The 13,455-nt window shown below is 42.9% G+C and overlaps 1 protein-coding gene across 3 annotated transcripts in view; it reads right to left on the bottom strand.

The window, feature by feature from the left end:
• Window positions 1-4,978: 4,978 nt before the first annotated feature.
• The window catches only part of LOC114547824 (PH and SEC7 domain-containing protein 1), a 63,482-nt gene continuing 55,005 nt past the window's right edge, over window positions 4,979-13,455 (bottom strand). For all 3 annotated transcript variants that reach the window (XM_028567276.1, XM_028567277.1, XM_028567278.1), the window contains 4 exons: window positions 13,243-13,400; window positions 9,901-10,045; window positions 9,112-9,255; window positions 4,979-8,511 (listed from right to left, as the gene is read on the bottom strand). In XM_028567276.1, coding sequence (XP_028423077.1) covers window positions 8,239-8,511; window positions 9,112-9,255; window positions 9,901-10,045; window positions 13,243-13,400 — 720 coding nt within the window. In that variant the 3' untranslated portion in view covers window positions 4,979-8,238. The remainder of the gene's footprint in view (window positions 8,512-9,111; window positions 9,256-9,900; window positions 10,046-13,242; window positions 13,401-13,455) is intronic.

Below are 13,455 nucleotides of genomic sequence, written 5' to 3'. Positions count from 1 at the left end.
CTATAGGTCCAAAAGGATGAGGATTGACACTTGATTCAAGTCAGTGGCACATCTGACATCATTTACTATTTTGACTGAGGCCGTTTTGGTTCTGTTTACGGATCGTAACTTTTCTAAGATACTGTTTTTTCTCTGAGGCAAGGGCAGAACTTTGTGGTTATCATTGAGGGGGGGGGGGGGTTGAGATTGTGAAGCGCCAAAAACACTTAAAAAAAAATTTCGGAAAAAAAATCGAAAAAGCGACGAAACGTCAAAAGGCGACAGATGTCGTAAAAAGTGGCAAAAACTTCGGAAAAACCTCAAAAGGTGACAAAAGTTGTCCAACAACCTCGAAAACATTGTGAAAACAAAATCGAAAAAAGCGACAAAACGTCCAAAGGCGACAGATGTAGGGATAAAGCGCGAAAAACTCTCAAAATGAACAACGGCTTCGAAAACAGTCCAGTTTTGATTAATGGGGGGTTCTAAATTATGCCTTGGAGGTATTAAGGTTGACTAAAAAAAAAACTTTTCTCAAGAACTTTACTCGTAAAGGGCAGGTCGGATATAGGCCTTTTATTCTATTCTTGTGAACTTATTTATCTTCTGTGCAGTGCGTTGTCTTTTCTCTATTGTTTACTTTTTAATGCCAAACTGTAAAGCACTTTGGAGCTTCATTTAATGTATGAAAGGTGCTATACAAATAATTATTATAGAAAAATGAATTGCAGTCAGAATGTGACTTGAGTAAAAGTAGCCTACATTGATATTATAATTAAGATGAAAGTATCTAAAATATAATAGTCATTATGCAGCAGAATGGCCTCTGTCAGTGATGTATTATCGTATCCTATATTATATTATTGGATCACAGTCATTGTCTTGCATTGTACAACCCTCAAACTAAAAATAAATACATTTATTTGTTTTTCTTCCTAAATGCTTTATGAAAGACCGGAAGATGTCAAAAAAAATGGATGAATGAATAACTGTAAGCAGCATTTTAATGTTGTAGCTGGTCGAGTTTGTGCCAAATTTCAATTGACTGTATAACAAAACACTGTATTTTATATGCTGTAGAAGTATTTGAGTAGGCCTACCCTCAGAAATATACTTAAGTAAGGTTATCAAATAAATGTACTTTGTTAAACTCCACCAGTGTTGTACTTTAGTCACCAACTGTCAAGTCTCGAGTCCCCAGTGTTTGAGTCCAAGTCTGAGTCACCAAAGAAAAGCCTGAGTCGAGTCACCATTACCTGAGTTTGAGTCCGAGTCAGAAGTCCAAAAAATAGCGACTCGAGTCTGACTCTGACTCAAATCAGAGTCCATGACTTGAGTAGCCTACTCGATCACACTAGTACACATAACGATAACATTAGTACGAAACTTCATCCGACTTCCGAATGCTCGAGTCCGATTTCATGAGCTCCTCGAGTGCGAGTCCAAGTCTAAGTCTTGAGAGCTCGAGAATAGCGACTTGAGTCGGACTCCGGGTCTAGGACTCAAGTACTCCATCGCTGCATTCCACACAATGATGTTTGGACACATTTAACCCTTTCAAAACACTTTTATTTTAACCCTCTATGCCTCCCAAAATGAGAAGCTCACAAACAACATTTTCCTCGGTGAGTTTTAACAAGGCAGTGACACATGAAGCTCACTGTATGTGTAGCGTTAAATGAACATTGCCTAAAAACACTGAGATGGATCCGATCAGACCTCTACACGTAAAAAGATTTGTATGAGCTGGCTCGATTCTCTCTAAAACACAACAGCATACAACAGCGTTAAATATAGCCATTTCCTTCATTCCCATTGAGAGAAAAGAAACAAAGTGACCATGAGCTCAAGGACAGGAAACAAACATGTTGACCTACCTTAAATATGAACCCTTCATTGTAATACCCTAACCATAATATAAATGAAAACAGGCCATAATATCTCATGCTTTATTTACACGTTCATGAGCAGAAATAAAAACAGTATTTTAGTGGTTTTTTTGAGAACACGGTTTGCCTCAAATTGCTGCAGCCATGCTCTGCTGCTTTAACAGAGGTATTACATCTACCGCTGCGAACGCAAGTACAAAACAGGGTGACTTCCACTTGAGCATCACAGAGCCGTCACCAGGGGAACCAGATATTTCCATGCTAACCAGTGCCATGGAGATGCTGCAGCTGCTCTCTGATGTACGTGAGCGGTGACAAGACATGGAGAGAGGAGGCGGGGAGGTGAAGACAGGAGGACCTTGGAGAGTTTGTCAAGGTGGAGGCTCCGAAGATCTGCCTTCCTTTCATTCTACACCCATCCATACTGTACGGAGAGCAGAGCTGCAAAGAGTCATCGATTGGTTGCCAACTATTCAATTAATCTACAACTATTTTGATAATCGGTTAATCGGTTTGACTCGTTTTTTTACGAAGAAAAAAAAAGTACAAATTCTGTGATTCCAGCTTCTTAAAGGGATAGTAAGCGATGTTAATCCAATACACTTTTTTTTTTTTTTTTTTTTTTATCAAATTCAGTGAATATCTCCTCACGGTCAGCTAGCTCTTTATTTTCTGTGCCCGCTGAAAAAAAATCCAGTTTTAATACACAGCCGTGGCTGTGTAAATGGAAAACAAACAGGAAGGAGTGCATGAGCCACAATTGAGATTTATCAGCTGAGCAAACAATTAATTGAGAAAATGGTCCGTGAACGTGTTCAAAAAAAGTAAAAAAAAATACATCTTCTGTCTGACAAACACTCCAAAAATCCAAATGCTATAAATACAATTAAAGTGCTCATATTATGCTTTTTTGGCTTTTTCCCTTTCCTTTATTGTGTTCTATATCTTTTTGTGCACGTTATAGGTTTACAAAGTGAAAAAGTCCAAAGTCCCCCCTCCAAAGGGACTTACCATCTCCAACAGAAAACCCTGTTCACACACTGATCCAAACAGCTCTACTGGAGTCCAGCCTTTACTTCAGAGACAAGACACATTATAATGCTGCCTAGCTGCTAGCATGGCACGCCTTCTGACTGGCTAGTAGTCCTCACCTAGGTACTGTCAGGACACGCCCTCATACTCTGCTTCTGACTGGCTAGTAGTCCTTACCTAGGTACTGTCAGGACACGCCCTCATACTCTGCTTCTGACTGGCTAGTAGTCCTTACCTAGGTACTGTCAGGGCACTCCCTCATACTCTGCTTCTGACTGGCTAGTAGTCCTTACCTAGGTACTGTCAGGGCACTCCCTCATACTCTGCTTCTGACTGGCTAGTAGTCCTTACCTAGGTACTGTCAGGGCACTCCCTCATACTCTGCTTCTGACTGGCTAGTAGTCCTTACCTAGGTACTGTCAGGGCACGCCCTCATACTCTGCTTCTGACTGGCTAGTAGTCCTTACCTAGCTACTGTCAGGGCACGCCCTCATACTCTGCTTCTGACTGGCTAGTAGTCCTTACCTAGCTACTGCACATGTGCGACTCCCAACAAAGATGGAACAGAAGTGCGATGTCTCACTCTGTAGCTAAAACAGAGAGCTCAACACATAGGGTGAAAAGAGGAGCTGCAGCACTGTGCAGTACGACAAAAATATGGTGTTTTTTGAAAATTAAAACATGTAAACCTATTCTGATACAACCTCTAAATACAATTATGAACCTGAAAATTAACATAATATGAGCACTTTAAGATTCCAGGATAAAAATCTGTAAAAAGTGCCTTCAAACGTATGAAATATTGGTGTTTATCTGATGTAAGTGAATGAATCAAACCTCATCGTCCTTCCACCCAGTACACCATGAATGGCACTCAACATGAGTCTGGCTGCTCTTTGACAGTTTGGCCACATTATAAACAGCAGAGTCAAACACTATTAATACACACAGAGCTGTAATGTCAAGTTACATAACTGGTGAAAGGTACATGATGTCAGCTATGGCAACAATATCCACACAAAGCTTTTTTAAAAACCACCGACGGAAAAGTGACTGAGGTGAAGGAAAGACAAGAGAAGCAGAGAATGAGATGAGCTATTGATGAAAATAAACCGCAGAAAGGCTGCCTGCAACTATCTCGCCACAGTGCTGTGTCAGCACCGGAGAAAGGACCAATATCATTCTGCTACAGAGGGAAAAACGCTTCGGCACGCTTGTATTTCTTTATAACAATCACAACTGTCTAAAGGCTGTTTTATGCTTCTGCGTCAACTCCACGCTGTAGCTACGGCGTCGTGACCGACTTTCGTTCACCGCCATAACGCTTGGGGGTGATAAGTGAATGAATCAAACCTCATCTTTCCAAACGGATAACCCCGTCATTGTCTGACTTTATTCGCAAAAGCTGATGTCAGTGAACTAGCGTGTTGCTACTCCCCACAGCAGGCTGCTTGAAACACCGACTATCAACACACAGGACGAGTTGACCAATCACGGACCTTAATCAAATGTCTGTAGCGGAGTGCTTCCAGGACTCAAAAAGTTAGCTTGAGGTGCTCTTTGGATGGGATAATCATAATGTAGAAACCAATAAGGAAACTCCAAGGCACTCTCTTTTACAAAAATACAAAGCCTTTACTTTGGCTTAGTCATCATAAATCTTAAAGTACTCCGACGCGTTTCGGCATACAAGCCTTCGTCAGGGAGTCAATCTTGATTTTTTTATTTTTCTAAAAGAGAGTGCCTTGGAGTTTCCTTATTGGGTTCCCAATCACAGACCTTGCTGTCTGCGTCGCTGTCTGCGGGGGTACGCTGTTGATTCGACGCAGAAGCATAAATCAGCCTTTAGGTGCAGAATAGGTAGCGGAGATAGCGGAAGGTGAGAGAAATGAGTCAAAAGAGGCGGCCTTTGGCAGTGAGTCAGACCAGTATGGGTGGGGGAAACAGTCGATACAGCGCGGTATCGCGATATTTTCCGTGGCAATACTATATCAATACACGGACCCCAAGTATCGCTCTTGTATTATTTAAACTGCGCGACAATTTAAACGTTTTGGGACGAATGATAAAATTAATTGCCTTTTCAGTCCACTAGAAGCTGCAGTTGAGGTTCTGTTTTTGAGGTCAGCAGGAGAAATGTATCTTTTTAGATAAAACAGACGTTGACAAAGTTTTGGAGACCAAAACTATACCGCTATACTAACTATACCGAAAATATACCGCAGAATATCACAATATGTTTAAAATCGCAATAATATTGTAAAAGGTATTGTGATATTATCGTATCGTGGGGCCCACAGACTAGGCTGCAGGCTATGATTATTTTTCATTAACGATTAATCGCTTGGTCGACAAAAGTACAGAAAGTAAACATAGATGTCTTTGAATTGCTTCTTGTGTCCAAAACTTAAAGATACTCAGTTCTACTGTCAAATAGGACAAAGAGAAAATAATAATTAAGAAGCTGGAACTGGGAATGTTTAGCATTTTTGCTTGAAAAATGACACAAAGAAAAATAGTTGCTGATTAACTTTCTGTCGATCGACTAATCGGATTAATCGGTTCAGCTCTGAAACTTCAGGCAAATGTGATTTAGAGGCAAATACTTAGCTGTGCTTAAGCGTGAATGTTAAATCATGCGTCTTAAAAACAAATGTACATTTAGAGTAAACAAGGTGGGAACTGAAGCTGGATGGACGAAGCGTCAGACGACATGATGACCGGCTGGAAAAGTCCTCGAACAGCGTAGCATGCACACGCTGACATCCACATACATCGAGACTGACAACACACACACACACACACACACACACACACTCCACATCCAAAGTTAATACAAACAGGTGTTGTGTCATTTAGCCCTGCGATACCCACCGCCACCTTCAGGTGAGGTGCCATGCATATTCACTGCAGGTGCAGCAGGTGTGATTATGGCTGAAAAAACATGAACGTTGACAGCGCTCCCTGCTGGTTGGTTGGTGTCATTTTAAAGCCTGAGTAGAAAATGGCTATAATGCAATGAGTAGGGATGTAACGATGCATCGCAAATCGGTGAAATATCAATATAAATGTATTGGTAAGGACCGATTGAGATGAAAAAATCAATTGTGATGCCATTTTTAAACGTCCTAGGGCGTAAACTACTTTTGATTTTTACTTGTTTGACTTCATACGTCATACGTCTTTTCTTATACGTATTTAGTTATTTTGATGTGGGATTTCTTTTAAACATCTAATTGTTAATTTTTTTATTTATTGTATTTATTTAAGATAAAATACAGTTTCAGTTTGCACTTTTGACAAGAGGACACATCTGTTTATAGAAATGACGGAATATTTTTCTGCAGCTCATTCTGTAAAAATCGCGAGAGTATATCGCGTATCGTGAACTTAAAATCGTGAATTGTATTCGAATCGTGAGTTGAGTGTATCGTTACATCCCTAGCTATGAGGCGTTTATGGCTACCAAAAGATTATATGTTTCAGTATTCCAACCAGGCGGCCCACACACACTCCTACATGAGGAGTTCCTTTCTTTTAATTTTTACATTCTTCACCTTTTTTCATGCATCTCTCACAACCCTGATTCCTTTAAAATCATGCTTGTAGGTCACAGCCAACCATGCGCTGTCTTTGGATTACTTCCCACGGCAGCTGAAATCCTCTCATGAATTAGCGTCTTTTCACCGTTACATGTGTAATCCCGTCACGAACACCCATTGATAACTTACTAATCTTTGATAGGTACATAGGCGTCACTATAATACTCATATTGTGCTGAATTATTAACACCATGTTAGAAAAAAACCCACATGATTATTGTGTAGAGCGTTTGGGACTTACAAGAAGAAACTTTGAGTGCACCTAATGCATCTTCACAATACTGTGTTTGAATATATTGTAAATATATACGTCATATATCCTACAATATAAGCTGACAGTGCGTTATATATACACACAACACATCCTGGGTGTTTACAAAGAGTATGGATAACATATTTTCCTTTTACATTTTCAATATCATAGTTCATCATACACATGACGTACACAGGAGGAATAGGTTCAACATCAACAAACGACTGTAAAATACTGTAAAAATATTGAAAAAACAAGAACATTCAGGGTCTGCCTGGTGAGTGTTAAAATAGGGTTTATAAATGAGAGACTAGAAGTACAGACAGAGATTACACGTGTTGAATATGGCACCGGCATGAGGGGGGAAAAAAGGACTTAAATCACCCCCGAGAACTTCTTTTAGCTGCTCTCAGTTTTGCCCTCAAAGTAGTAAAAGGCCTAAAAGAAGCAGTGCTGGATGCAGGCATGCGGATCACTGGAGAAAAACAACATTCGGCCAAGAAATAGAAAGAGAACAGAAGCACATCACGGGACAGAAGCCAAAGCAACCGGGGAAAGAGATCTCCTGTCTCTTGTTCAAGTACAGCAGAGAAAGGACCCCTCCAGTTGAGATGCAGTCGCTGCATATCAGGAGAACTGGGAAGATCGACTGACGTCGTCGCCTCTAATCGGCCATCGGTGACTAGAGAAAAAGACGAGCTGCCCCCCGTCTCATCACGTCGTGCACTGCAGCCACGCACTCAACACGCACAGTCTGTAGATTCAACTGGATACCACCTTCAGTGAAACAGGAGCTAAAAGCTGTAATGTCCCACTCCTGTGTGTAATGTGAACACACCGCGTCGATGTGGCAAAATCAAGGAGCTGGAATGTAAAATGGCTCCAAAAAGTCTTGTGTTACAAATCCAGTGACTGTACAGCGCTTTCAAATTAGAGTGGCGTCAAAATCATCAGTGGTCTAAAATGTGGTGTTTTTTTTTTTTTTTTTTTTTTTTTTTATGTTTGGTCCCAAAACTGAGATAAAAAGGTCAAGAAAAAAAGTGCGAGAACGTGGCCGGAGAGGTGCCTTGAAAGAACAAAAGGGGAGAAAAGGAAAAGATGCTGGATGTAATGTCTCTGTCTTCTCTTTACCTCTCGCTGCACAGTCCGGTGTGCTGCAGCACCCAGCCAACGTTCTCAAAGACACCTCGTCTCTGCAGACCTGTGACCTCCCAGGCGGACCTCCCAACCAATGTTCCCGCTGGTGTTTCTCAGCCACTCTGCCAGTCACAGGATCTGCACCTCCTCTGTTCAATGAGAAGATTGGGGTGCCGGGTGGGGCCTCATGGTTTGGGGGAGGGCGTGGGGTAAGACCCTCACACCTGCTCCCCCTTCAAGCAGAGCTCCAAACCCTCCTGGATCTGAAATAAAAACCTTTGCAGGGAGACAGCCTGCCGCTGGCAGTGCAACACTGTGCTGCTCCCGGCGCCCCCCCGGCCCTGTCTCACTTCTTGACGGCCTGCCGGTAGCTGTGTCTTTGGCCTTCCTGTCGAGGCTTGCTGCTGCAGCCGCTGGCTTTGCTGCTGTTGCCCCCGTCCCTGGCGCTGCTGGCCTGGCTGATCTGGCTGGCCTGGCTGCTGTCCTGCAGCGTGGGGCTGGAGTGGGCCCTCTGCAGCCTGTTGTCCTCCAGGAGCTTGGACTCGAACACAGACAGGTCCTCCTCACCGCTCCGGACTTTAGCTCGCAGCAGCATGACGTACGTCGCGTACCGTGTTTTCTGTAAAGGTGCCGAGAGAGACAGCTGAGAACAGGGTTGGCTTCTTGGGCGCCAGCTCCGAATGTTTTCTCAAAAGCCCCAATATCTTTTAGGGCTTTAAAATAACTTTAACTTTTTGTAATTTTTCCGCAGTCTCTCTGACTGCACCGGCAAATCAACGAAGCAAACGTTCTGTTACTGTGGAAATATCGCCTATTCATTCTTTAAACTCTACTGAAAATAGGTTTCAAGATTAGTAATGCTGTTTACGGCAAATTCCTACCCTACCTACCTACGTTATGTAACTTAAACAATAGAAACATCAGATAATGTTTGTGAAAATGAGTCAACCTCAACATTTGTTCTGTTCTGGTTTCAAAATGAGGAAGACAGTTGAAGAACAATAGATACAAAATAGGATGTCGGGTCTTCAGGATGATCCTTTTCCACAACAACTATCATGTTATAGGCATGTTTATCATCAAATGGCTTGAAAAATAGTGCAAATAGCACACTTACAACTTCTGGCTCAACCCGTGGCTGAGGGAGCTGCAGTACTGTAATAATGATTTAATGCTTCAGTGCCTTTCCCGTTTATTTATTTCTCTGAGTCCAGCTCACCTCAAAGTCCAGATACTCGTCTCGCTGCCGGTGCTCTTCCAGCTCGCGCCCTTTGACCTTGCGGTCAGGAGTGTAGGAGCGCAGCTCAGACAGTTCATGGGAGAGGGCTCTGAATCGAGCTTCGTGGGATCTGATCTGCTCCTCCTGTAAGCACGAGGTAAACACCGACATCAGGGAGGCGAAGGACAGAATAAACACCCACCTTCTTTAATTTCCAGTTTCTAAATGTTTACTGCAGCACTGACTCCCACCTCCCAACACATACAACGGCCACTTTCCCCTCAGTTTCCCAGCAGATTGTTCTGCTTTAGTGTCAAGTCTTCCTGTTGCTTTTTGACGCCACATTTGTTGTCCCTTTTGCATCTGTTCATTTGGAATCGCACACACAGATGATTTGATTTGAAGGACAGCTTCGCACATTTGCAAGTGTGGCCTCAAACAGGTGCCCAAATGTCAAATGAACTGTTAACTTTGCTTTTTGCATCTCACAGAAAGAAAGAAAGTACTGTTTACTTCACTATATTTATCTGACAGCATACTGTAAGTTACTTCACAAATTAAGATTTAGTAAACAAACTATTTTCACTATTTTTACAAACCAAACAATCATTCGATTAATGGAGAATATCTAATATCACGTATACTAGTATAACAGTCACAGGCAACGTTGCTATACTTTAATACTTTTTCAATGCAGGGCTTTTTATTTGAACTATTTGGTATTTTAACTTAAGCAAAGGATCAGAATACTTCCTCCATCACTGGAAATAGCTGTTCACATTGAGATACCTCGGACAGCTTGGACATCGTCCCCGGCAGCAGCGGCCGGCTGAACTTCTTCTGCGAGCCGATGGCTGCTGGGAAAGGAGGAGCCGAGAACATGGCGGCCACCGCGTTGATCCGTGTGATCCAAGACTGCATCTGCTCCGCGTTCCTACGATGGATGACACACACAAAAAGCAACTGCCAACAGATCTAAAGCAGTAGGTACAAACACACACACTTATCAGCTCCTCTCCATGCTCACACCAGCACACGGCCAGCTCACAACATCAAAGGGAATAATTATCGGAGAATGCAGCCTTGCTGTTGACAAAGAAATTATTTTGGAGCCAATTAATGCATGAGAGAAAAGGGCCTATTTTACACTAACAGACCCATTAGGGGCCCATGAGAAATATCAGATTGAATCAGACAGCCTTGCTTAAATCCCCAGGGAGGGACAGAGAGAGAAAGAGACAAAGAGGAAGAGAGACGGAAAGAGCAGAGAGAGACACAGAGAGGGGTACAGTATCTGGGACAAATGCAAGCTGCAACTGGAGCACAGAGCCTGTCCTCCTGGGGGCTGAAGCATGTGGCCACTCATGTGCCATTTCCTGGATCCTGATAACACACACATGCACACCTCCACCTTTCCTCTTAACATCCAGTTCAACATGTGTGTGTGTGTGTTTCATTGATCCGTGTGCATGTGTTCTGCACACCATATGCACATGTGCACAGCTGGCGCAGCATGCTGTTATAGCTGAGGTTGGGTGCTCAGCTGTGGTTGGCCAGCCGCAGCTACACTACATGGCCAAACGTTTTGACAGCATGGTATCACACCAATACAGTGTGTGCTTGTTGAACAAAGACATGGGTATTCATCTGCTGCTTGATGTTCTAGTTTCAGTCTGTCCAGCAGATGTATGAACCTGCTGTAGAGATATTCTCACATTCAGACACAAAAGCATTAATGAGGTCCAACACTGATGTTGGGTGATCAGGTCTCTCACAGGAAGTGCACAGACATTTGGAGGGGGTATTGCTCTAATCTGGCAAAAAAGGCAAAGTGGATTTTTTCGGTTACTATTCACAGGGCATTTGTCATAATCTCCATAACTTTAAAAACTCACGTGAAAGGCAAAAGGCTTGGCTTTCCCTCTTTCATATGCGGTACTCCGTGTGTGAGATTATTAACAAAGTCACGTGACTGGGGGCCGAGGGCATCGCTGAGGGCAAGATTGGATGAACTAGCGATTTATTTTGATTTAACTTTAGTAATGTTTAGAAGAAAAAAAGAAAGAAAGAAAAGTGTATTTAGGCGCTTTCACCAGCGGGGCAGCTAAGCCAATCAGGGCAAAAGGGCTGTTGCCCGGGCAACAATAGCCTGTACCTGTGCATGTCCCTGCTCTCTCACAATTGCCATCCCAAAGGTGTTGGATGGGGTTGAGGTCAAAGCTCTGTGCAGACCAGTCACGTTCTTCCACACCAAACTGGGAAAACTATTTCTTTCTAATAATTCATCACATTTATGCAGCGCTTTGTCATAGACACTCAAAGCGCTGCAAGGGGAGGGGGACTACTCCCTCTGGGTTTCCCGCAGCACTTTGCAGCTAAGGCGGCCGCCTAAGCAACACACGCCTGCCGCCTTAACTACGTCGTCAATAACAAAAAAACATTTATATGAACGATATCCGCCGGGTTACTCTGTCCTGTTTTCTCCCTTTTACTTTTACAAACCACACAGCTGACAACCTGCAGGTGGAGGCGGTGGAGACAGGCTCGGACATAAACGCCACGGGCTGCTGTGGACTTGTCAGTCTCGCAAGAGGTTTTAGGAAAGTGGCTGCATGTGTCCGACGATGCACAGAACATTAACTGGTACAAGACTACAGCTGTCCGCGGACACGGAGTGCGGAAAATGTGTCAGAGCCTAAACTGAGACTCTGTTTCCTGCTTGTTGGTGAATGGTTAATGATCAGTTAACATTTCATTTCAGTGTTCTTTCTTTTGGATGCAAAGCAGCCTTACAATGCCAGACGCTCACCACACCTCAGCTTGGTAGAGTGGGGAACATGTTTTTGGTGGTGGGGGAAACCGGAGCACCCGGGGGAGAAAATGCAAACTCCACACAGAAAGGCCGGGGCGACCAGGGTTCAAACCCGGGACCTTTTTGCTGTGAGGCCACAGTGCTAACCATTGGGCCACCCAGCTGCTATATGGAGCTGGCTTTGTACACAGGGGTTACTGTCGAGATGAAACAGAAGAGGATATTCGCTAAATTGCTGCTACAAAGCTAGAAGAACACTATTGTCTAAAAGTGTGTTTACTTGCAATTAATTAACTTGGTTGCTATCTGATTTCTTAAAACTACATGTACTGTAATTCGGGGTAAATTAGAGAGGATTAGAGAAACCTGTTCTCCCCTGTTCTTGCCCTTGATTACGAGTAACCAGGCTTTAACAAGACTGCAGTAACAGTGGAGTGTGTGGATGAAAGGAAAGATAGTTTAAATATAGATTTTGAAATGATTCTATCCAACCTGCGACTCAAACTGAACTAACACAAAGTAGCATTAGTCTTAATAAGTCAGTATCCCCGACTGAATGTTTGACTACTTGTTAAATTCAGACACATTTGCGCTGTGAGGGAAATCGCCCTCTGTGGCGAGGCAGAAGTCTGATTACTGATGTGCTGCTTGTATACACAGATTTACAGTAACCTGGTAACTTGAGTGCATGTAAACGCACTACAGGGATGGGCATTTCAAGCCAAAATACTATTAGATATTCACTCTTCAACCATTCTTTGAAGATCTGTTTGTACATTCTCACCGCTCCACTTCGCTTACATGCTCTTAAAGAGCCAAACTGAATGTGCCACACACATTTTACCGGCATTTCTAACGGTGCTATTACAAGGCGGCAGTAAAAACAGCAGAATTCGCAAAAAAAAGTCGCAAAAACTATTTGATTTAAAAAAGAATAATTGAATGACTATCCAAAGATTCAAAAATCATGACCCAATTCCTAAAAACTACTGACTGTATTCTGTAGCATTAATGTAGCAATAATGTCCGCTGTAGCATTAAGAGTGAGCCCAAACCTTAAAAAAAACTAAACGGGTGCCACATACTTTTGACCACATCCTGTAGTTTGTACAGAAAAAGAAACATGGCTCAAGCAGACAGAAAATAAGACGTCTCTGCAGCGTATGATTCAAGTTTAGTTTTTTTTTTCACATCGTATATGTTTCATATGATTGAATTTTAAGGTCTGCTGCAGATGCTGTGGTGTGGATAACTGTGCAGTATGTGTATAATCTCTACACATCGTTTGAGCTCAGTGAGGAACGTAAATCAGGACTCACGGTGCCTGGAAGAGGTACACCCTCCAGTCAGCAGTGCGCAGGTAAAAGACGTTGGGCCTCTTGCTGTAGTCTGAAGCTTTCATGGCCAGAGAGTGGTGGATGGACACAGCGTTCTTCAGGTCCTCCTCAGATAGCTGTTTTTCAGGCCTGTACTCCCCCTGGCATGGCAGTTATAAATAAGAAATGAATGCTATGATTAACACTGAGGGGTAC

The sequence above is a fragment of the Perca flavescens genome, chromosome 21, assembly GCF_004354835.1.
Source record: "Perca flavescens isolate YP-PL-M2 chromosome 21, PFLA_1.0, whole genome shotgun sequence".
NCBI lineage: Eukaryota > Metazoa > Chordata > Actinopteri > Perciformes > Percidae > Perca > Perca flavescens.
The sequence above is the reverse complement of the archived record's forward strand: the minus strand, read 5'-3'. Positions and strand labels throughout refer to the sequence as shown.